This window comes from Schistocerca nitens, chromosome 3 (genome assembly GCF_023898315.1).
Source record: "Schistocerca nitens isolate TAMUIC-IGC-003100 chromosome 3, iqSchNite1.1, whole genome shotgun sequence".
Classification (NCBI taxonomy): Eukaryota; Metazoa; Arthropoda; class Insecta; order Orthoptera; family Acrididae; genus Schistocerca; species Schistocerca nitens.
In genome coordinates, this window is record NC_064616.1 from 683,290,923 (window position 1) to 683,317,315 (window position 26,393).

At 41.5% G+C, this 26,393-nt stretch overlaps 1 protein-coding gene across 1 annotated transcript in view; it reads left to right on the forward strand.

Annotated features, from left to right (window-relative positions):
- The window catches only part of LOC126249713 (probable methylthioribulose-1-phosphate dehydratase), a 93,910-nt gene that overhangs the window by 39,860 nt on the left and 27,657 nt on the right, over positions 1-26,393 (forward strand). The window contains exons 3-5 of the mRNA XM_049951393.1: positions 9,813-9,907; positions 17,510-17,670; positions 17,743-17,849. Of these exons, the coding sequence (XP_049807350.1) occupies positions 9,813-9,907; positions 17,510-17,670; positions 17,743-17,849 (363 nt within the window). The remainder of the gene's footprint in view (positions 1-9,812; positions 9,908-17,509; positions 17,671-17,742; positions 17,850-26,393) is intronic.

Genomic DNA, 26,393 nt, shown 5'->3' on the forward strand with positions numbered 1-26,393 from the left:
TGCTAGCTGTTTGACTGCTCATATTGTCTATTTATAGAAGATTTCATTTGCATGTTAAGTATGATCTTGTCCATATGTATATTTCTTGTTTTACTTACTTTGCTCTCAGGTTCCTCTTTCAGTTAAAAGTGAGACTTTGTTGGTTACTTGCAACACCTGGAAAGCCAGTAGGATAAAAGTTTTGTGACATTTGTTAAGAATATGTTGGTGTGTGCTGAAATACTAGTAAGGAAGGGAATAGAGAGCTTTAACAATTGGTATTGTTGCATAACAGAGAAAACAATGGTCCACATTGATTAAAAGAAAGCCAGTAAAGAATGTTAAAGAAGTGTGTAACAAGGTGGACCTATGCTGAACTTTGATGGACTTGTTAGAGAGATTTGGGAAAGCTTTGTAGGGCAAAAGAGAAGGGAACTGCAGAGGCCACTTCCAACTGATGTGCATCAGACAGCTTAAAAAAGTGCAGGAAGTGATGGAAACTGTATACTGAAGACCAAACAGTAGCATCAAAAGAAAGAAAAGTGAAATAAAAGATAAAACTGATGCTTTTGTTTCCACACTTCAGTGAGAAACTGGTAAGACAATACTCAGTTTTGGTAGGAATTTCATTTTAATTCATAATTTTAATTTTCTGGAGCTTCTATAAATTACTTCCAATTAGTAATGTAGATGTGCTGCAAAAACACCAGGCATGATGATATGCCGGTTGTTTGTAATATAAGCATAAATACTATGCAAGGGTTCAGAAATTTCACTTAAAAACTCTTAGATGTGTAGAAAGCATTGAGTAGGTAGTGATTTAATAAAGCACACATCTCAAGAGATCTGTTTCTGTGATATAAGAACAAACCCATTAAACAATGTGTTCCACTCTCCCGTTTATGCCCAGTGGAAGACTGATAGTAATGTATGGTGATGCCGCTAATTATTGCATATATAATTAAATAATTGGTGTGACAATGATGTTCAATGGTAACCACTGTTGTATTAGTGCAAAAGGATGTAGATTATCAATGTAATAAATTAAAATTGAACTAAATAAGCCCTTGGTCACAATTTTTAGCCTTTTTGACCAGGTTTCAATACTTCTATGATTGCCTTCATCAGAAATTAATTATTTAAAGTGGCCTATAACATAAGTGCAAATTTATGGGAAATTTTTTTTTGTATAAAAGTGTAAGTACTGACTAACAGTACAAGAAAGAGACAGTAATTACATATCACACATAAAATAAATACTAAGTGAAAAAGCTTTAGTCACAATTTTAAAGTAGAAGGAGTGGAAAGTAGCCACTATGGGCTACCCGCATGTGTCGAGCTACAGGTAGCATCAGGGGTGTACTTAGTTCAACTTTAATTTATAAATGGTCACTGAACCAAGCAGCCATGTTTAAAACTTTGAGAATGTAAGACATAATATAAAGTTAGTAGTGATACACAATAACAGTGTATGTTTAGATTGTCCTCTGACATTTGATATTCTTATAGCGTCAGTTACTTACAAGTGTAAAATGACAAGTATCAGTATATTGCTATCACTTTTTTGTCCAGAAAATGTGGGTGAAAGAGGAAAAAACAATTGTACAGCATGGTTTGTTCCTGTAGCACAAAAATGGTACTTTTTGTTACATGATTTGTATTCAAACCATTTTCTGCACCATACTACCTACATGTCATAGGAAATTGCCCGTAAGACTCAGGGTACCTCATATTTCTTAATATATGTATAATCTTTTTGGTAAATAATGTCTTAGTTTACAAATTTATATCTTAATAGCTTTGCAAGTAGAATGTACAGCTTTAGCTTTAATATTATTTTCCTGTTGATGCATGTAGTTAGCATAAAAATTGCTGTGCATTTCTAAAAATGTCTGTAGAAATCACAATAAAAGGCATAATTGCATGCGAACATAACCATTCAGATATATCATCATTTTTTAGCTTTTTATTTCTAACAAAGTAACATTACTTTGCAGATGTTCTAAAAGAGTACTATTTCAAAATACTATAAGGATTGCAATGTGTCAGGATCTACTGAGAACAAGAATAAGTTGCTACAAGCAGAGATGACTGTACAAACATTTGAGAAAAAAAAGTAACTTTTTATACAAATTGCTACAGAGAATTATTAAGTCCAATCAAATACCCCATTAGAGCATACCGAGGTTACTAGGAAAGGGTCATTATGTGAAATTCTATAATGTTATCACAAAACTAGGTGGTTCAAGGTCAACTTCCCTATGTGTAGCATTTCCAATTATTGACAGTTTCAAATGTTAGTAAAAGTTCCGAAAAAATGTTATACACTCCGTTTATAGTCAGAATATGATTGAGCACTTTCTAAAAGTAAATTACTGTAGTTGCTAAAACTAATCTGACAAGATGTTTTCAAGTAAAATGTTTTTATGTCAACCCATGGAAAAATCCAGAAGCACTAATATATTTGGATTGGAAAAGAAATTACATCTTTTATTATCTTCTTCTTCTTCTTCTTCTTCTTCTTCTTCTTCTTCTTCTTCTTCTTCATATCCTTCCAGCCAACCAGGTAGGGTGTTTATGAAAAATTTGACTCCACTTTGTTCTATCTTGATATACTTCTCGTCGTGATACTGTTTCCCAGTTTTCTCCACTAGTTTTCAGTTCCTCCTTAATCTGATCCAGCCATCTTCTGCAGGGTTGTCCTATTGGTCTTTTCCCCTGCACATTTCTATCCAAGTATTGTTTTGGCAGGCAGTTATCCTTCGTTCTCTCCACATGTTCGAACCACTTGCGCCATGCAGTACTCAAGACTGTTATGGACAGATCCACTTGCATCTCTCCTCTGATGTCCTCGCTTTTAATTTTCTCTCTTCAAGTCTCCTGCAAGGCTGATTGCAGGAACTTCATTTTGCATGCTTGCTACTTGCGCAGATATTCCTTGTGAATTACACAGCACTCTAAGCTGTATGTCATAATCGGTAGGATATAATTTCTAAAAATGGTCTGTTTGGCTCTCACGGCAATTTCCTTATCCCACACAAGGTTCCATATTTGATGAAAAAAATTTAGATCCCTTTCCTACTGTGTTTTGCATGTCTAGTTGGCAGTCCCATTTCTTGATACTGTACTTCACCACATCCAATTTTCTCTCCTTCTAGCATCACCTTGTCCTGGACCCAGGTCCTGCTAATAATCATAGCTGCAGTTTTGCTCTTGAATACTGTCAGCTGGTACTCCTGTAAACTTGGAGTTCCATTCATCTAATCTTCCTTTTGTATCTCCCCAAATAGCTAAATCATCAGCAAAGACTAATGCACTGAGACCACCATTTCCTATCTTCTTGATTTCCCTTATGATCATGTCCATAAGTGTAATAAAAAGTAGTGGGGAAAGTTCACTACACTCTTGCACTCCCCTCGCTATCTTGAACCAATTGAATCTGCCATTGTGCACATTTTCACAACTTCTGCAGCCTTCATATATCATTTTCATCTTCCTTGTTAGTGAGTTTGGAACCATTAGGTGTTTTTTTTTAAACAGTCCCAGAACCTGCACCTCAGTCTCAGTGCATTGTTTCCAATGCTTTCTCCACATCCAGGAACACAATTATGAGATCTTTACTCATTTCCCAACACTTTTCTATTAACTAATGTAGCACAAATATGAGGTCCATTGTTTCTATGCTGCTTCTATATACATGTTGGTCCTCTTCAAACTGGTTTTCTGACAGTGGTCTTAATCTTTCCTCAATAATGTTTTCCAATATCCTAAGACAGGGTGATTCCTCAATAGTTAGAACACGTCCTCATATTTCCTTTCTTGAACAGGGATATTATAATCCCCTTCTTCCAGTGCTTTATTTTTTCTTTCAGATTTATTTATTTAATCATATGGCTAGGGGCCCCCCGTTGGGCAGACCGTTCATTGGATGCCGGTCTTTCAATTTGACGCCACTTCGGCGACCTGCAGTCGATGATGATGATGATGATGATGATGATGATGATGATAATAGCACAACACCCAGTCCCTGGCTGGAGAAAATTCCTCGACCCAGCTGGGAATTGAACCCTGGCCCAGAGGATTGACAATCCGTTACGCTGACGATTCAGCTACCGGGGGCAGGTTCCTTTCAGACGACTCCCAGTGTTTGGTGTAGCGATTGTATTACTTGGATGTCTGCTGCTCTGATCATATCTACTGTCAATTCATATGGCCTGGCTGACTGGCCTCCTCTCATATGCTTAAAGGCATTCTGTCTCTGCACAGACAGTAAGTGGTTTTACACACACACACACACACACACACACACACACACACACACACACACACACACAGAGAGAGAGAGAGAGAGAGAGAGAGAGAGAGAGAGAGAGAGAGAGATAATTTTCCATGTCTTCTGTGACCATTCTGCATCCTGGAATAGACCCCCCCCCCCCCCCCATTTTCTCTTTCTATTGCTTTCATGCCTTCACTGTCTGATCTTTTGCTTTTTACCAATCTGTAGCCTATTTTATTATTTCCAGTGCTATCTAGTTTTTGGGTGAATATTTTCCAACATCTCTCCTTTTCTTCCTTTAAAACGTATTTAACCCAAAGTTTCTCGTCTGTATATGCCTGTTCCAGTGTGGAACAATATTGAGCACCTACTCGTTTAATCCCATGGGTTTGTTTTGGTTTGTCCCATCTTTGACTTTCTTAGCTATGGTGTATTCTTTAATAGCTTTCTTTAAACAGTCATTCCACTAGTTGGTTTCCTTTACCACTTGTTTCATCACAGATTTGTACAGTGTAGTTTACTAATGCTATCTTACATGTTACCCACTCTTCATTTGCGCTACCTGTTTCATTTGTTGGTAACTTTGCAGTCATCTGACTTTGATAGATGTTGTTGTTCTCTGCTTTCTTTTGTCTTGATTCTTTGATCTTAGGCATCTTTCTTGGGCAGGTTGTGATAGCCATTTTCTCCTTCACATGAGCTATAAGGCATCTGTGATCACTGTCAGATGGTTCCGTCGGTATGACTTTTACCTCTTACTCTTCCTCAACTCTGTTGGTCAGTTATTATAAAATTGATAACTGAATTGCTTCTTCCATCCCAGCCATATCTGGTGATTTTATGGCTGTCTGTTTTTCCTGAAGAAAGTGTTGTTTATGGAGATGTTATTTCTTACACACAAGTCTAATTGGTGGTGTTCTCCAGTATTTCTTCCTCCCTACCAATAAGCATCCAGCACCTTTTCATATCTGCCCCAATCTGGGCATCAAATCACCCATTACCATGATTTTATTTTTCTGGATTTCATCTTTCAGTTCCTGGAGGAAGACTTCTTTGTCCTCATTTCTGCACCCTTGTTGTGGAGTATACACTTGTAAAATTGTGAGATTAGTCTTCCCAGTATTTATTGTGGCTTTAATGATTCTCTCATTGATGTATGTGACATCTGCAATACCATCAATGTCTGTATGAAGCACCAGGCCCACTCCATTTTTTGCCTTATTTTGGTATACATACCAGTAAATTTTATAGCCTCCCGTCAGTTTTTTAATTGGCAATTACCTCCTTTGCATATTGTGTCACTCAAACCAAGTACATATATTTTCCTTTCTCCATCATATTGACTATGTATTCACTCTTTCCAGGTAGTGTTTGATGTTCAGCGTTCCCACTCATAATCCATTCTGGTGTTCAGGTCCATTAATTGTGTGGTTGTCACATTTAGGATTCCTTCCTGTGATCTTAGCATGTCAGACTCCAGTTGATTGTCATTCATTCCAGTGGCATAAGATGATGAGGCTACATTTGGTTTATTCAGTTTGAGGGTTGTTCTAGTGTTGAAAGAAATTATACATGCATTTTATAATAAAAATATAGGAGTATTCAGAGATAAAAAAATAAAATACTTTAAGAGGAATGACATTTTTACCTGTGTAATGAAAAAATGTCGTTGCATTTTGTTTAACCTCGAAGAAATTTGCAGTGAGAAAGCTGTAAAATTAATTTTGGTAACCTCTGAGACTTCATTATTACATAATGATACCTATAAACGTGGTTCATCTCTGAGAGATTCCATGCAAGGCATCGCATGAGAACTTGCATGCTACCACTAGGACTTGGTACCAAAGCTAACCTTAATAGAACCTAGAATATTCTCTGTCTCTCGAAGAGATTATATTTGCACCTTTTACAGACTCATCGTCACTTCATCAGTCACTCGAAACACCAATATACACTATACAAGAGTTAACAAGAAACTGCAGTATTGTAGAAGCAGAGAAGGATAAGCATGAAGACCAAACGTAATTCCACAAGTGGTGTATGAAGTAAGACTTTAAAAAACAATTCAGTGACTATTTCTCATAAATATATCAATAGTGGTCTAGTGGGTAGAGCACTAGACTCAGGTTCTGGGTTCAGGGACAAGAATTTTCTTCATTGCAGTCCCTCCAGGACAGCCCCAGGACTACTCAGCCTACTATCAAATGAGTGTTGGGTTTCTCTCCCAGGGTTAAAATGTGGCCAGTGCAATGGGCTCGCCTCTCTCCCCACCCTAGTGTTGTGGCAAAGTCTGCACTCCCTTGCTGTCAGGCCAATAGCCTGTCATGGGCTTGTGCCATAGACTTTAGCTTAATTATCAAAAATACTGTTGAATTCTGGAGTTCCAGCATCCTTAACAAACTGCATTAATACTGTTCCATCATCTTTCGGGCGTGCACTCGGGACAGCGACAATTCTTCTTGCGATATTTTGGCTGGAAACCTCCCAGCCATCTTCAAGGCGAGTCTGAGACTGAGTTCATAGCGTTTGCGCGTGCCTATTTGTACGGAGAGTCACGTGATACAAAGCTGCTGAAGATTGAAAGCGCATGCGTCAAAGATATCAAAGTCGCCACTACTGCGCTAGTCATAGATAAGATGTATATAGCAAAGATAAACATATAAGCGCAGAGTGCAAACAAAATAGTGCTGCTGCGAATCCACCATGCTTGTAAATAAATAATTAATCTTTAAAAGTGGTAACATCTGTCGGAAGTGAAGATGCAGAAATTCTTTTCGAACGAAGGTGTGAAAGAATTTCTGCATCTTCACTTCCGACAGATGTTACCACTTTTGAAGATTATTTATTTATTTACAAGCATGGTGGATTCGCAGCAGCACCATTTTGTTTGCACTCTGCGCTTATATGTTTATCTTTGCTATATACATCTTATGTATGACTAGCTCAGTAGTGGCGACTTTGATATCTTCGACGCATGCGCTTTCAATCTTCAGCAGCTTTGTATCACGTGACTCTCCGTATAAATAGGCACACACAAACGCTATGAACTCAGTCTCCGACTCGCCTTGAAGATGGCTGGGAGGTTTCCAGCTGAAATATCGCAAGAAGAATTGTTGCTGTCCCGAGTGCACACCTGAAAGATGATGGAACATTATGTCCGCCGGGAAAACTTCAAGAATTGCATTAATACTCTTTCTCACACAACTCTTCTCCGTGCTTTACCACATGTAGCCCAATCTTCTTATGTAACATGATCCAGAGTGTCATGTATATCACATTCAACACCAGGAACACAGAAATTCAGATTCCTTTTTGATGTATCCTGTTTAGGTTGAACCCATGTGGGATCATTCTGGCTGTGGTAGGACTGACGTTGAACAACTTCATGCCCCATTCTCTTTGCAACATGATCCAATTCATAGATCTTCTTCGCACATCTTGTCTCTTGCATGGATAAAAGCTCATCCTTAGGTGTTCAGCAGGGAAAACTGAACATTCTTCTTCTGAAGCCAATCCATGATGATGTCTTCTTTGTTCCAGTGTGAAGATGGTGCTTTTTCAGTTTGTATGGAATGATAGCTTGCATTATCGATTAAAATAATGCAGCCTTCTTCCAACAAGTTCAACTGATTAATGAACTAATTTTTGAAAACTGCTCCCTTTCTGAACGGTAATCACTTTCAACAGTACTCTCACAGCCATAAAATACAAGTTTTTCTCCTGATATAAATCCAGTATTTGCAGAACCAGCATGAACCACAAGGAGCTGATCTGTTCTCTCTGTGGGTTCTGTCAGGCCACTATTTCCTTTCTCCATCATATTGACTATCTCTTCATCCTTTCCAGGTAGTGTTATGATGTTCAGAGTTCCCACTCATAATACCATTCTGGTGTTCAGGTCCATTACGTGTTGTCTTTTTTATTTGTTGTCTGTTTTATTTGTAGGCATCATTTTCTGCAGTTGCAGTTACATTAGATAGTATAGGTTATATACCATCTTTTGTGACTGTAAGAAAAGTCTTTTAGATCATACATGTTATGCTTAAATTAACGCATCTTCAGTGGCCCAGTAACAATGCAGTTTCCCATACAAATCTGTTTGTCAAGATTGTAACTAGTTTTCAGGTTTTAAATTTCTGCTATTAAACAGTGTTTAACTATGATTATTACTTGTGCAAAATTGAACACCTAGGTGGGGGATATTGGGAATGAAATTGGTGGTGGTGGTGGTGGTGGTGGTGGTGGTGGTGGTGGTGGTGGTGGTGGTGAAGGGGAGTTCGATACCAGGGGGGGAAGCAAGATGAGACATAAAGGGCTGACACGTGTGACCTTGAAGCATGTGGTTTTGTGATGGGGACAATGGATACATACAGTTTGCAATTCTGTCCCTGGAAACTTCTACTCATTCGTACTATAACTAAAGTATCAGTTTTTCATATCAATTTTATCCTAGTTCTTCAGTTATTTAATGCAAAGAGAAGTCATGTGGGAAGAAAGAAGAGAGGTGAGAAGTTTAATGACAATGTTTTTTCCCTGATCTTATTTTGATGGCTCTATTGCCAATACTTCATTGCACTAACATATTAAACAGTAAGTAGCATTGTAACCATGAACTGGCATATCCTCATCTTTCTTAAGAATGCACTAAGAAAAGTTAATTGTAAACTCTAGGTGAGTAACACGCTAGTAGCATTTGATTCAAGTGGAGATGAGAATGGCTTAGAGGTAGACAGGAAGTCGCAGAACCAGAGTGTACAAACGTCGGCCAGACAGTTTCCTCATCACTTAAGATAGATATTGCTGCTATGGAAGGTGCACCTTCAGGAATGAGATAATCTCTAACAGTTTTGGAGTACCATCAGGTCAGGAGTTTTTTGCCAGGACAACAAATCCTTCTGCACTGTAGTCGTGGACTATAGAAAGAATCTGCTAATCTTACACGAGCTACACCATAAAGAGAGGGGGAGGGGGGGGGGGGGAAGGACTGTGCACTTCCCCAACCACTGACAATGTGTTAAATCTCCCTATTTGTGGCCAATACAAATGTAGCCTGACCAGGTTCTTCATGCAGATAATCCTGGAATGGCTGCAGTAAAGGCAGCCCTAAATTTTAGCACATAGATCCTGGGGCATGACCACATGAGTCTTCTTGTTCTGTGTTTGGCATGATGGTGCAGTCTCCCAGGAAATGAACCGTCGTGGCATAAAGAATATAAGTAGGTGTCTTGCAGTGCTCTGTGGTGTCCTTGTGAGCCATCAATATTGGAAGCACTCAAAGACCTTTGGGGAGTGGGGTGCTGCTTAGTCCCCTGCACTACCTGTGCCACCATGACTTATCTCGTATTTCTAACCATCATAGCACATAGTTCCATATGAACTGGAAAAAAAAAAACCATATAAAATGTGACTGGAATATTTTAACAGATGTAACCTAATCTAAGGGACAGGTATGAATTGGAACACTATTTATAAGATCTTGCTAGTCCATTTGAATTATTATATGTTTACTCATTCATTGTCCACTGCATCATAATCACTTTTTTCCAAACCTTTCCAGGAACATCCAAGAAAACTGATCCCAGCACTGTGTCGCCAGTTCTACAATATGGGTTGGGTTTCCGGAACTGGAGGAGGAATGAGCATCAAATACGGGTATGAATGTAGTTACTCAGTTTTCCCCCTTGTGCTGCTTGATTTACTGTTGCTAAAGTTTATTGTTATTAGCCATTGTTATTCAATAATCCATGTGGGAAACAGATTCTGTTTGTTCTGTACTTCACCGTGTACTCAAAGCAAGCTCTTATATAGATGATATCTTGTCTATATGTCACACACAATACTGAAATAATAGATGTAAGAATACAGATTACTACCACCAAATGGAGGGGGCACATGGCAGTCCACTGCTTGCTGCCTCTTCTATTTGGTAAGTAATGAATTATCCTTCTTATATATTATTATCTAATGTGGATTATGTAGAATATAATAATGAAGTAATTATATTACACACATCAAAAAAGTTTTGTGTCACCTCGGTTCCAAGAGTTACGGACCCTGCACAGAAAATTGGAATAGAGATCAACATAAACATCATTTCTGCCCCCTGTTATTGGTCATGAAAACCACACATTGCATGTTGTACCACCAGACAGCGAGACCTTCAGAGCTGGTGGTCCAGATTGATGTACACAGTAACCTCTAATACCCAGTAGCACGGCCTCTTCCATTGATGCATGCCAGTATTCATTGTGGCATATTGTACACAAGTTCATCAAGGCACTGTTGGTCCAGATTGTCCCACTCTTCAATATCTTTTTTTCTGTGAAAGTTGTTTTATCCACATCAAGACATTTATATTCCTACATTCTTTTATTAAGAGCTTCATTATCCCTGTCAGGAAACAAACATATGGAATCAGATGAGCTGGTGTGTGTCTTGGTGCTGAGTGGCGTGAAAAGCTATCATGGACAGCACATGTTTAGCATCGTACAGGCAGTACTGCTGGCCCAGATGTTTATTTACTGGCAGCAATAGGCCAGACCCGTCAGCTCTTATGCTGATACTGCTTAAAACTGCTCTTGGTTCCATGAGCTAGCCTAGTTGTTACGGTCATTCAAGCTGGTCACATTTTGTGCTTTCGTCTGTGCCAGTCTCTGTACAATGTTTGGACTTCCTGCTCCCCAGTCAACTGACTCACACAGAATTATTCCTCTTCTGGGGTCCAGCGCCTCAGCCCCATAGTCAAGCATCCACGTTGTATAGAATAATGACTTTTGTACTGACGGGACAGCTCCATGGCTTTGACGTACCTGTGCAGATACAGAATGAACCACACTGGATGTTTGTATCTAAAAGGAAATAATCAACCAATCAAATGCGTGCATTTGTATGTGCATGTCATACAAGAGTAAGATTCAAAATTACACAGACTTTCTCAAACATAAGTCCAGAGTTCGTGGGAACCTGAAGTTCAGTATAAACGACAAACCACAACTGACATCCTGTGTAGATCCCTCAGAGTGGTTGGTCGGTCACTTCGTCCATAAACAGCCCTTTTCAATCTATCCCAGGCATGTTCGATAGGGCTCATGTCTGGAGAACATGCTGGCAACTCTAGTCGAGTGATGTCGTTATCCTGAAGGAAGTCATTCACAAGATATGCACGATGGGGGCGTGAACTGTTGTCCATGAAGACAAATGCCTCGCCAATATGCTGCAAATATGGTTGCTCTATCAGTCAGAGGGTGGCATTCATGTATTGTAGAGCCGTTATGGTGCCTTCCACGACCACCGGCGGCGTACGTCAACAATGTGTCTAATACATTCAGCCTGACGGGGTTGCCTCCAAACATGTCTCGAACAATTGTCTGGTTGCAGGCATTTGTGACACTCATCAGTGAAGAGAACGTGATGCCAATCCTGAGCAGTCCATTCAGCATGTTGGTGGGCTCATCTGTACCTCGCTGCTTGGTGTTATGGTTGCAAAGATGGACCTCGCCATGGATGTTGGGAGTGAAGTTGCACATCTTGCAGCCTATTGCACACAGTTTGAGCCGTAACACAACATCCTGTGGCTGCACGAAAAGCATTATTCAGCATGGTGGCATCTCTGTCAGGGTTCCTCAGAGCCATGATCCGTAGGTAGCGGGCATCCACTGCAGTAGTAACCCTTGGGTGGCCTGAGCGAGGCATGTCATTGACAGTTCCTTTTTCTCTGTATCTCCTCCATGTCCGAACAACATTGCTTTGGTTCACTCAGAGATTCCTGGACACTTCTCTTGCTGAGAGCCCTTCTGGCACTAAGTAACACTCCAGCCACGGTATTAACTGTCTAGGCATGGTTGAACTACAGACAACACGAGCCGTTTACATCCTTCCTGGTGGAATGACTGGAACTGATCGGCTTTTGGACCCCCTCTGTCTAATAGGTGCTGCTCATACATGGTTGTTTACATCTTTAGATGGGTTTAGTGACATCTCTGAACAGTCAAAGCGACTGTGTCTGTGATACAATAGCCATAGCCAACATGTATCTTTAGGAGTTTTGGGAACCAGGATGATGCAAAACTTTTTTCGATGTGTGTCTATGAGGACTGTCCAGAAAAAAAAAACTATTTTGTGCCATAAAAATAATCGTGAAGTCAATACAGGCCTACATATTTGCTTTACTTTTCTACATGATCATTATTCATACTTACGCATTTTATCATCTCTTGAGTAAATTGTAAATTCCTTCTGCACTGTAGATCCCATCCTGCCTATGGTAGTATGTTGAAGTTATTAGTTGGAGTCAAATGGAGTCAAAGTATTTGGAGACAAGCCAGTTTTTCATGTTCATAATGAGGTGGAAATGACTTGAAGTGAAGACTGGGCTGTAGCGTGGATGTTCAAAAATGTTCTATTTGAACTGATGTTAAGATTCTTGTGTTTTTGGCCAGCTTAGCACAACAGTGTTGTGCAAAAACATATCAGTGTTGGGCAAGAGACTGTGGCTGGAGAGGTCATCTGTTTTCTTAACATCTCACTCGAGGCTTCAGAATGTGTCGTTGCATATTCCATAAAATCAATAAAAATAGTTCCTTTAGCAGCCCAAGAAACATAACCATCACCTTTATAACTGAGAATGTTTGGTGTGCTATTTTTGATTTCTTTTCCAATGATTACTGACCATATGCCATGGGCACTGGTTTAGCCCCATATCAACAAAGGAAATCAGTGTCTCAGCATCAGTCAAAATTTTTTTTGCATACTGTCTTCTTCTCTATTGTAACAAGAAAAAAAAGAAGTTTCTCAGAAAGGAGCTTCATGACCTAACTATTGGGTGTATACAATACAAAGCCTGCATCACACCTTTATTTTTCCTGTACGTAGCATCTAGAACAACTTCATCCAACAAATAGAAGTTTCTGCATCAAGAACTTCATTGAGCTCAAGCACTTCCAGCTATTTAATACTTCCTAATGACTCTGACAGAAGTATTTTACTCTGTGTGAGTCAGTCGACTGGGGAGCAGGAAGTCCAAACACTGTACAGAGACTGGCACAGACAAAAGCACAAAATGTGACCAGCTTGAATGACTGTAACAATTGGGCTAGCTCATGGAACCAAGAGCAGTTTTAGGCAATATCAGCATAAGAGCTGACGGGTTTGGCCTATTGCTGCCAGTAAGTAAAGACCTGGGCCAGCAGTTCTGCCTGTACGATGATAAACATGTGCTGTCCATGATAGCTTTTCACGCTACTCAGCACCAAGACTCACACCAGATTATCTGATTCCATATGATTGTCCCCTGACTGGGATAATGAAGCTCTTAATAAAAGAATGTAGGAATATAAATGTCTTCATGCAGATATACCATTTTTTACAGAAAAAGGATATTGAAGAATGTACAAGGATGTACAAAAAGACTATACTGAGCTGAGATTCTAGATAATCCCCTTCTTCATTATTTCATTCTTTATAGAAAAGTTCTCTCACTCACTCACTCAGAGAGAAAGAGAGAGAGAGAGAGAGAGAGAGAGAGAGAGGGGGGGGGGGATTTTTCCCTCTAATAAAATACTGCTTATAAAATGGTAGTTAAATATTTACTTTAAAGTTGCTGCTCTAGCTCATATGGCCAAATTGTGTTTTTACGAGCTGAAGGTGGTGTAAATAAACTGAAACAAGTTAAAAAGTATTGAAGAATTTTAATTTTACTATAAGCAGTCTCTGTTGCTCTAAAATGTTCACTGCTTACTTGATGAAAATGGTTGTTTGTGGATTGGAAAATGCATGGTGTGGCTATTTTGTTGTAAGGCAGCAATACATAAGCCATGCATACACTGGTACAGAAAAGTCGCCAGGAAAAAGCTAAAAGTAGAACTTGAATTGTTAAAACTACACACTCTGTAATAGACAATTAATGAAGAGGTGTGGAGAAGTCTTAAGTTCATTGTTTCACGATACAGTCAACTCGCCAGTGTCAATGGAAAAACAGTGCTACACAGTTTATTTTTATGATCTACATCTACATTCATACTCTGCAAACCAGTGTAAAATGCATGGCAGAGGATACTTTCAATTGAACCACATATTAGGGTGTCTTCTCATTCCATTCTCATATGAGGTGCTTAAATACCTGTGTGCGTGCGTGCGTGCGTGTGTGTGTGTGCGTGCGTGCGCGCGCGCTGTAGCTAGTCTGATCTTTTCTCCTGATCCCACTGGGAGCAATACATAGTGGACTGAAATACACGACTTAATACTGGTTCTTGAACCTTCATAATTAGGCTTTCATGGGATTATTAATATCTGACATGAAGTTACTATCAGGTGAGGTTTCTCAGCATTTCACCGACACTCTCCCATGTGTCAAAAAAAGAAGCTGTAGCTATGTGTGCTGCTTTTATTTATATATAATAAAAATCCCCAATTAGTCCTATTTGGTGCGGGGTCCCATGTGAGCAGTAAGTGTTCAGAAAGCATTCTGCTTTCTAGACAGCCTGCATTTTCCCAGTGTTCTACCAGTGAAAGAAAGTCAGCCAACTGCTTTTTCCTGACGTTGATTGTATGTGAGCATTCCATTTAAATCTGTACATGTTGTTATACCTATTTGTTTGTATGAGGTGACTCATTTCAATTGTGACTATTATTTATTTATTTGTAATGTACTATTTTACATTTCTGAACATTCAGAGCAAGCTGACAATCTTTGCACCTCTTTGAAATCTTATCACGGTGTGATCAGATATTTGGGCACCTTTTTCGTATAGTACTTACTACTTCATTACACAGTGAAACCCCCCTTTTACACTTTTCAAGGGACTTCAAAAAATGGTGTAAAATGCGGGAAAATGTAAAATAGAAATAACGTTTTAAGCTGTAAAAGCTATGTATAGGATACCCCTTTGCATTTTCGCACTTTGTGTGATATATGTACATAACAGGCATCAAAAGATTTGTCAGGGACTTGTTTATTATGTGATAAAGGTTTTTTTATCCAATAAAAATAGCATATGTAACTGTAACTGATAACTGACTGGGAAATAGTAATGTTTGACTGAATTTCATATGTCGTAATCAGTGTTTTTGAAAGCCTGCAGCTGTCATTTGTTACTTAACTACTGAACTAGTTACATATGTTTCCATGCTTACCATGGTACATTTTGAGAATTTCTTCTTGTTGTCAAGAGCAAATAAGTAGATAAGTCTTATGTGTTGCATTTGCATGTGTTCTGTTTTTCTCATGTGGTCGTATTTTGGGGTTATCAGGTACTGTGCCTCCTCAGCTATGTAGAAAACCACACACTCACAAACTATCACTTGCATTGTTTGTGTAACATCCCAAACACACACACACACACACACACACACACACACACACACACACTACTGCACTTGGCAAAAAGACTAAATTCTCAAACACGTTTTGCTCAGCATTAGAAACTTGCATAACCAGTGCTGTGTTTATACTACACGGTAAAAATATTTGAGCAATGTGAAAATGAATGACTGTGTCAACTAGCGCTACGAGTGGCCAAACACTGAAACATGCTAAATATGATTTGACAAAGCTGACACGATGATCACAACAATCACGAAAATGTGTTTGCACAGCAGAGACAGTTTCAAAACCGTTGTTGTGATTGGTCATAATATATTTATTTGAACAAACCTAGTTACTTCCCTCAGCCAAGATGCCAAGTAGAGCTTGGCAGCAGCTGGAGATAAGACACAAATTGTTGCAACTGTTCACTGGTTCAAATCTGCTGACTATAGTGCTCTGTTGTAAAGAAACTTAACCACGTACTATTTATAAACACTACTGGATGGCCAACATCATACCAGCATCATTTTTTCTCCACGAACACTTTTCGTAATGAATATGTTGACACAAAATCGGGTGTGAATTAACAGTTTGAACATGGGAAATTTGATGGGAACAATAAAAAATATTGTAAACGGCGGGAAAACGTTAAAACCGGGAACGTGAAAGCGGGGTTATACTGCATCAGCTGCAAAAAGTCTGATGTTACTATTAATATTGTCCTGCAGGCCATTTATAACACCATGATCCATAACGGTCCCATTGTGCATCCCTGAAACGTGCCTAAAGTTACTGATGCAGTTGTCGTGTCACTCTATCCAGGATAACACTTTACATCCTTTCTTCCAAGAAATCCTCAATCCAGTCACAAATTTGGTTTGATATACAATTAACTAAAATGGTTTAAAACACTTAAGTGTTATGTTGCTGCTAATTTCTGATAAAAAGTCTTACAATGCAATGTTGTCATTTAGAGGCACCTGCCTCTTTTTTTTTTTTTTTTTTTTTTTTTTTTTTTTTTGCCCCCCCCCCCCTCTCTCTCTCTCTCTCTCTCTCTCTCTCTCTCTCTCTCTCTCTCTCTCTCTCTCTCTCTCTTTTCACATAATACATTCTTGTGAGATTAGCTGTTTCTTCCAGAACACACCCACAGATTTTATTTGTGTTCTTAAGTGTGATATGATGATATTACATATACCAAAGAAAATTGTAGTTTAAGAGTAAGACATAACTAGAACTTTCACACCATAGAGTGAGCTACTTTTGGCAAAAATATGACATTCAGTGTAAAATACAGTAATTGAGAAAGAAAAGATATCAGTTCAAACATAGTAAAATGTTAATAGCTTGTATGTTTTTATTAAAAATGCCAATACAGTCTCTGCCTTAGTTAGTCCTGAAGTTTATGTGTAAAGTGGTGAATAGTTTTGCATGCCTACTTCTAAAAAATGAATGTGTTAAAGCTATGACAGTTCCACCATCCCAGCCTAAATTCTGTCAGCACGTGTGTGTGTGTGTGTGTGTGAGAGAGAGAGAGAGAGAGAGAGAGAGAGAGAGATCAGTACCATCATTTCCCCTCCTTCTGTCTACCCTCATCCACAAATGGTTTCATTTAGTAGTATGTACAGATTCTTATCCCTTTGAAAGGCAACCACTCATCTATAGCAGACTGATGCACAGCACGTAGAAACACTCAACAGAATGCAGTATTTATACTAGCTTTTGAGCTCCTGCACTTTCTCTAGCAAATGTGCACACATTCCCATTGGGGATGTTTGCACTTTTGCGAGAGAAAGAAAATATTTTGAAAGCTAGTATAATCACTACATTCCATAAGAGTGTTTCCATGTGCCACACAATGGTCAGCTATAGGCAAGTCATTGCTTTTTCTTTATTTTATGTATTATTCAATTCAGGAATTTCCATTGTTATACATGTATTTCGTCATTCCACAGCGGCAAGATTTACATTGCACCCTCTGGTGTTCAGAAGGAACTCATTCAGCCAGATGATCTTTTTGTTATTGATATGGAGGGCCAAGATCTTGAGCTGCCTCGTCCTGAAAAGAAACTGAAAAGAAGCCAGTGCACACCTCTCTTCATGTGTGCATATACAGGTACAGCTGCTGTTAATGTGGTGTGGCAATAAATGTTAAATGCATCATCTTACAAGTTTCTGCATATTACAGCTCGTAATGCTGGGGCAGTCATACATACTCATTCAAAAGCTGCTGTGATGGCTACATTTTTGTATCCAGAATATGAATTTCGCTGCACCCATCTTGAAATGATCAAGGTATAGTTGTTCTTGGAGTAGTAGTTAGTTTAATTAATTTAAGCACAATTTTACTTACAGTCACTGTATTGTATGTATGTCCCCAGTTTGAAAATTAAATGAATAGACTCAATGGTTGTTTCCAGCAAAACTAGTTGAGGATTGTTCCTTTTTTAAAATGTGTATGATTTGGGGGGGGGGGGGGCGAGAGAGAGAGAGAGAGAGAGAGAGAGAGAGAGAGAGAGAGAGAGGGGTAGGGGTGTGTGTGTGTGTGTGTGTGTGTGTGTGTGTGTGTGTGTGTTACAATAAACTTCAAAAGTAATCATTAACAAAGAAATGTTAGCACTCTCATACACAAGTATAAAATGTCGAGGAGAAATGAAGTATACCTTGACAACAGTATTGCCATTCTACATACATTGCTGGATAAAGCTACCTCAAGACTTCATTCTTGATTATAGTGCTACCCACATTCCCTTAGGTCATCTTCTCGGTCTTTGTATCTTTTGGAATCCAGAAAAAAAACTTTCTTAGTCCTCCTAGTATTTGCCAAATTAATCTGGTGTGGGGGTGGGGAGGGGGGGGGAGGAGGAGGTGGGGATGAGGGGGCAGGAAGAAGCAGACTCTCAATAGAGAATGTTGCAGTGTAGTAGAAACTGTGCTTATATCGTAGAGTTCTACCTGTGTGATACATTTTGCTAAAGTACCAAAGTGACATTTTAATTTCCAGTAATGCTGTACATTGCTACAACTTTATTATCAGTTCTGAGAAACAGCTTTTGATGACATAGTTAATTATATTCCTCACATCATTCCATAGTCTAACAAACTTTCTTTGAGCAGTTGTATGCAGTTGAGACATGGGCCTGTATAGTTAACTGAGCACACATTGTGAAACAAATAAGCCAAGTAGCAGTGTGTGTGCTGTGATAGACAATATTCTTATTGTTGGGTCTGTTATGTTGGCAGGTACTTCACATAAAACTCTAGCAGCTGGAAGTCTTCAAAGCTCTGCTGATTCAAAAATTGGGATCAGGAAAAGTTAGACAAGTGGTACTGTCAATTCATCTAGCTAAATTACCAGTCCATGTAGATTGCATTTACATGACAATCACACACATATGGAAAACAGTTTTGCATTATCCCGGTTCCCAGAACTTCTGAAATGGATGATGACTGTGGATATTGTATCACAAACACAGTCCCTTTGACTGTACAGAGACGTCACTAAACCCGTCCAGAGATGTAAACAACCATGCACGAGCAGCGCCTATAAGACGGAGGGGGTCTGACAGCCTATCAGTTACACGGCTCGTGTTGTCTGTAGTTAAACTATGCCTAGACTCCCCCCAGGGGTTCACAACTCTTTTGTGGATACGTGCATGGCGAGCACAGGACCCCAAGCTAGTGGCACTCTTTCCTTTCCTGGCTGCATACCTTTCTTTTCCACATTCTTCCCCATTCCCTATCCCCCCCCCCTCACCCCCCCCCTCCACCTCTGCCTCTTCCCTTCCCCTTCTCCCCCTCTGGGAGTATGTTCCGTGCCTACATCCGGAGACGGACACTTGTAACTGTAAGACAGTCTCTCTACTTCGCTTTCTATGCTGGAAAGTCTCTGTCCTTCCTTTGTCCTTCTCTTTTTCTTGCCTCTTCTCTTTACCCTCTTCTCCGCTGCGGTGTTTGAGACCTCTCTTCTTTCCTTTCCTTCTCTTTGTTCCTCCCTTTCTCTTTTTTTTCCCCCCTGTGCATGTCTGAAGGCCGACCTATGCGTTCCCACACGTAGCCGGTGACGGGGTAACGCGTAATTCCCTACCCCGGGTAGACAGGTAGGACACTTACGTACCCCCTGGTAATGGCCAGGCCCAGGGAGGGGTGATTACCCGAGCTCATACCTTCCAAACGTGCCGATTGGTCCCTCCGTCCGTTTCTCAGGAGGTGTGACCTGAGGTGTGAACAATCACTTAAGGCAGGAGTGCCCTCAGAGAGGTCCCCCACAAGCAAGGAGCACGCCATCGGAGACGCCAGTAATCATGGGGGATACTTCCGCAATGTTTTCCTCTACATCTACAATGTCTGGTCACAAGCGAAAGTTAAATGAGTCTCAGCCACGGACAATTCTTCCATCAGTGCCACAGTTCCTTATTGTGTCTCGGTCAGACAGAGGTCAAGACTTCCCCACAGTCAATCCTTTCATTATTCAGAAGGGTGTCGACGCAATTGCATGTCCTGTTTACGTCTTGTTCCCGATCACAAAATGGCACCTTGTTGTTAGAAACAGTCAGTGCCCTCCAGGCACAAAAATTGCTGCGAACTTCACTGCTACACACCTTCCCTGTCCGGGTGGAAGCACACAGCACTTTAAATTCATCACACGGGGTGGTTTATACATGCTCTCCCTCGACAGATTGTCTGACGAGGAAATCCAAAACTACCTGTCTGACCAGGGCATAACGGCTGATAGTCACGAAAAGGGTTGACAAGAACTTGGTTCCAACCCGTACTATCTTCTTGACATTTGACAGAGTTCAACTTCCATCGAACATTAAAGCGTGCTATGAGAGAATTTCAGTTCGCCCTTACATCCCCAACCCTACGCGCAGCTATCGGTGTCAGCGGTTCAATCATTCCAGGCAGTCATGTTCCAATCCGGCCAAATGCGTTACGTGTGGCAAGGATGCCCGTGAGGGTGCTTGTCCACCTCCATCCCCTCAATGCATAAACTGTATGGGTGACCACGCTGCTTCCTCTAGAGATTGCCCCATTTTCAAAGATGTCTACATTTGCTGCTCGTAAGTTATTTGCCAGTCGAAAGTCCACTGTGCCTCCGGCAGGTAAATATAGCACTGTCCTTGCATCTCGTCGGCCTACTAAGGAGGCAGCCATGCAGACTTGTGATCTCACCTTTAGTGCCACGGTCGTCAGATCAGCCAGCACAAAGATTGCCGTTCAACCTCCCCACTATCACCTGCTCACTCTACAACTCGCCCTTCATCGGCTTCTGCTAAACAACGAGCCCCAGAATCAGTCATCCGGACTTCCAAAAAAGAGTCTACTCGCGAAGCTTTTTTACGTACCCCGACAACACAACCATGAGTTCCTCCCTCATCTCAACGTCCTGTTTCCAAGAAGGCTCATAAGAAACCAAGTTCCTCTCCTTCTCCGCCACGGCATGTCTCATCTACAGCGCCACCTGGCGGTAACCGCCCTCGGCCGTCTTCTGTCGCCAAGGCGCACTGCTGGCAGCCGATCAACCGGCCGATCGCTGGTGGCAGGAGCTGCCCCCAAACAACCCATGGATCAGGATCTTCTGCCTTTGGCTGAATGCCATTCCACTCTGTCGGCCGCCGGCTCTCAGCAGTCGTTGAGTTGAGAGAAACCGTGGTGAGATTCTTCCCTTTGCTGTCCATCCTATGTCAATTATCCATTGGAATATCCACGGCATTAGAACCAATTGGGATGAATTGTCGATCCTCTTACGATCCTACTTGCTGGTTATCTTCTGTCTTCAGGAAAAAAATCTGCGTCCCGACGATAGCTTTGTTTTCCCTCATTTTCAGTCAGTCCGGTTCGATCTCCCCTCTGTTGATAGCACTCCAGCACATGGGGGACTTAAGATTCTTCTCCATGATACTGTCCATTATCATCCAATCCCCTTAAACAGTTCCTTCCAAGCTGTTGCTGTCTGTCTTTCCCTTTCTGGATACATCTTCTCTCTTTGTACCGTATACATTCCATCGTCCACATTGATGGCAAGAGCTGATCTCCTTCATCTCCTTGGTCAGCTCCCACCCCCCTATTAGCTGGTTGCGGACTTCAATACCCACCACCCACTTTGGGGATCTCCGCGTCCTTATCTGCGAGAGGCTCCCTATTGATTGACGTCTTCCACCAAGTGGATCTTGTTTGCCTCAACTCTGGGAAACCTACATTTTTGTCTACCTTTCCGTCGGTACTGTTCAGCTAGCTTGGCACTTGGAATGGTTTGCTCTTGCTGACTCACACTCGAGTAACCATTTTCCATGTGTCCTTTGATTGCAGCCACAACTGCCATCTATGCGCCCGAGATGCTGGAAGTTTGCCCAAGCCGATTGGACACTTTTTTCGTCTCTAGCAACATTCGATGACCGTCATTTTCCTAGTGTCGATGAACAGGTCACTCATGTTACAGAAGTTATTCATACAGCCGCGGAATGTTCAATACCTCGCACCTCTGATTTGCCCTGGCACATCCCAGTTCCTTGGTGGACTGAGGCGTGCCGTGACACAATATGTGAGCAGTAACATGCTCTTCGCATTTTCTGCCACCATCCTACTTTGGCCAACTGTATCTGCTATAAGCAGTTACGTGCGCGATATCGTAGTGTCATCTGTGATAGCAAGAAGTTAAGCTGGGACCTCTTTACTAGCTCTTTTAACACCTTTACTCCCTCCTCAGGAGTTCGGAGTCACATTTGACGGTTATCTGGCGCGCCTATTTTCTCCCTGATCTCTGGGCTCACTGTTGGGTATGATACCTTAGTGGAACCTGTTGCAATTTCTAACTCATTGGGTCAACACTTTGCTGAGATTTCAAGCTCTTCAAATTACCCACCAGCCTTTCTCCTGAAGAAACGTGCAGCGGAAGTGTGACCTCTTGCTTTCTCCTCTCACAATAGCGAAAGTTATAATACTGTTTTCTCCATATGGGAGCTCCAACACACACTCTCTTCTTCTCGCTCTTCCGCCCCAGGATTGAATGGTGTCCACATCCAAATGTTGCTCCATTTATCATACCATAGTCTGCATTACCTCCTTTGCCTTTATAATCGAATTTGGATCAACAGTACTTTTCCCAGAAGATGGCGGGAAGCTATCATCGTTCCTGTTCCGAAACCTGGAAAGGACAAACATCTCTCCTCTAGCTATTGCCCCATTTCTCTCATGAGTAATGTATCTAAAGCCGTCGGCACACGGACCGTGCATCCGAACGTTGAGCGTTGAGCGTGCCGAGTTTCTGACGTCACAGCATGGAATAGCACGCTCGGGAGTCTTTCCGAACGTGCAGAGCAATATCTGGCATGTCAGATATTCTCAGCGTGCATCTGAGCGTTGACCAATGACATGGCACAACGCCACCTACGTCACAAGCACGCCGTCTCCCTTCAGTACAGAGTTGTGACGCGCCATATTGTCATTCATTTCAAGCCTATACGTATATATGCCGTTCCGAGCACCATCAAATTGAGAATCACTGCAAAACTCATTGTTAACTGTGTGATTCGTTCCAATAAAATAATGAGAAACATCATATTCGCGGCAAAATAATTATTGTAACTTGCGTATAATGAGAGTAGGCTATTTGAAGGCAGCGACACACTGAAGATCCACCCAAAACGCATTGTTCTTGGTACAATGTGTTATAATTAAATTTCAGTTAGTAAAATATCTACGATTAAAGTTTTTGGCAAGAGGTAAGGTACTATCATTAGATACACCAGATGTGATGGTATAGCGTAATGAATAGCATCATTGTATACTAGTGAGGTTTTTTTGTTGGGGCGGTGGTTCGCGTCCTGACACGACTATTTTTTTTCCTAACATTCGCGTTTTTATTAGGTTCTGATACTTTATTATTAGTTTAATATAAGTATAGACTGTAATGTTTGATTTTATGTAAATACAAGTTCACCTTTTTTTGAGGGGAGATTTTGTTCGATTGGCTTAATCTAAAGGACAGCTTACGCTACTTGTATAAAGGTATTTTTTCTCCTTTTTCTTTTACGCTTCGTAATTGACATGTTGCAAAGATTCTGCTACTGGGTACGAACAGTGATCAAGTAAGACTCACCTTGGGGTTTTACTAAAATGTGGGAATGATGAAATAATGTTTATCTTATGCGGAAAGTATTCCAATTTTGTAGCGCACTGCTTGTAATGGAACTTTTATAAGCCTGTGTCCTTATTGATTGGACATGGTACTTTCCTTTTCGTGGACGATGGAAGAAATGTGCATTTTAATAGAGCTAACGTGGGAATTTTACGCGCCCGTTGAGTAAACAGTGTGATTAACGAACTAGAAACATCCCTCAACTGTCGCTTGAGTGCGTTGCGATCGTGTATACCACGTTGGGGTCCACGTACCGTATGCACAAGTCGCATCGTTCCTGAGCGTTGAGCAGCACGTTGAACTGGGCACGCTCAACGTTAACGTTCGGCAGCACGGTCCGTGTGCCGACGGCTTAAGGTTTTGGAGCATATGGTGAACTGCCGTGTAGCCCGATGGCTGGAATCCCAAAGCCTTTTAACACCTGCCAATGCGGTTTTCTGAAAGCATCGTTCTGCAGTGGACCATCTTGCTGCTCTCTCCATTTATATAATAAACAATTTTCTCAGGAAATTCCAAACGGTAGCAATATTTTTTGATCTGGAGAGAGCATACGATATCTGTTGGAGGACAGGCATCCTCCGCACACTGTTCTCTTGGGCCTTTCGAGGTTGGCTGCCCCTTTTTATTCATGAATTTATGGCAGAGCGCACATTTAAAGTGCGAGTGAACACTACTCTCTCCCATATATTCTCCCAATAAATCAGGGTACCCCCAGGGGTCCGTACTAAGTGTTGTACTGTTTGCCATTGCCATAAATCCAATTATGGATTGTCTCCTTCCCGATGTCTTGGGCTCCCTCTTTGTGGACGATTTTGCGATGTACTACAGCTCTCAACAGACCGGCCTTCTTGAATGACGTCTTCAAAGATGTCTCGATCACCTCCACTCTTGGAGCATTGAAACTGGCTTCCGCTTTTCTCCCAGTAAGACTGTTTGTGTCAGTTTTTGGCGTTGTAATGAGTTTCTTCCGCCTTCCCTACATCTAGGCCCTGTTGACTTTCTGTTCATGAACGTCGCTAAATTCTTGGGACTTATGTTTGACAGAAAACTGTGCTGGTCCTCCCACGTTTCCTATCTTTGGCTCGCTGTCTGCGATCTGTCAACACCCTCCGTGTGCTGAATGGTACCTCCTGGGGAGCGGACCAAGTGGTCCTTCTCCACCTATATCGCGCCTCAGTGCACTCGAAATTTGACTAGGGAAGCATAGTTTACTCCTCTGCTCGGCCGTCTATTCTTCGGCATCTCGACTCTGTCCACCACCGTGGATTGCGTTTAGCATCTAGAGCTTTTTACACCAGCCCTGTGGACAGCCTTTATGCCAATACTGCTGACCCTCCACTGCCCAATCGGCGAGCTATCCTTCTAAGTCTTTATGATAGCCATCTGTCTTCTATGCCTGCTAATCTGGCCCATGACCTTTTTTTTTTGACGCCTCCTTGGATTTAGGGTATGCAGACCGCCCTTCCTCTCTACTACCGCTGGGAGTCTGCTTCCGTCAACTGCTATGTTCTCTTTCCTTCCACTTTCGTAAAACTTTCTTGACAGCTGAGAGTACAGCATGTCCTTGGCTCTGCCCCCAGACCTGCCTGCTCCATGACCTTTGTCAGCGTCCCGAGGATGGTACCCCTTCTCTCGTTTATCATTGGGCATTTGCTGCTCTATGCACACAAATGAAGGGTGCCACATTTATTTACACTGATGGCTCAAAAACATCATTTGGTGTTGGGAGTGCCTATATTGTTGGCGACACCCCTAATTGATTTCAGCTTCCCGACCAGTGTTCGGTTTTTACTGCGGAGCTTTACGCTGATCTCCAGGCTGTCCAATACATCCGTCACCATCAGCAGATACAGTATATTATATGCTCAGATTCGCTCAGCTCTCTCCTCAGTCTCCAAGCTCTCTACGCTGTCCACCAGATTCAGGACTGCCTCCACTTGCTCCAGTTTGGGGGCGTCTCTGTGGCATTCCTCTCGATCCCAGGACACGTTGGTATCCGTGGAAACGAGGCGGCCGATATAGCGGTCAAGGCTGCAGTCTCCCTTCTTCAGCCTGCTGTTCACATGGTTCCCTTCGCCGATCTGCAGAGTGTTTTATGTCATCATGTTCCTCTTTTATGGCACGCACATTGGTCGACACTTCCCAATAATAAATTGCAGGACGTGAAAGCTCTTCCCTGTGCTTGGACCTCTTCCTCCCGAACTCATCGTCAGGAGGAGGCAATTTTAACTAGACTCCCGGATAGGGCACTGTCTTTTTAGCCATCGACATCTTTAAATTGGCGATCCTCACCCACTTTGTCCCCATTGCTCTCAACTGTGGACGGTGAGACACCTTTTATTTGAGTGCCCCTACTTTACTCCGCTACACGCCCATCTACAGTTGTCGCCTGATATATCTTCCATTTTAGCAGATGACACGCGCTCAGCCGATCGCGTCCTCGAGTTTAGTAGTGTCAGTGAGATGACGTCGGTCATTTGAAGCTCTTTTTGGAGAAAACAACCCCCCCCCCCCCCCCCTTCTATAGTGGTTTTCTAAGCTTTCCTTCTGTTTTTTAGTTTCCACACTTTTTGAGTTACACTCACATTGCTGCAGTTTTTTTACAGTTGTGTCCGCATTGTTACTTTGTGCCAGGAAGGGCTCTCAACAAGGGAAATGTCCGGGAATCTTGGAGTGAACCAAAGTGAGGTTGTTCGGAC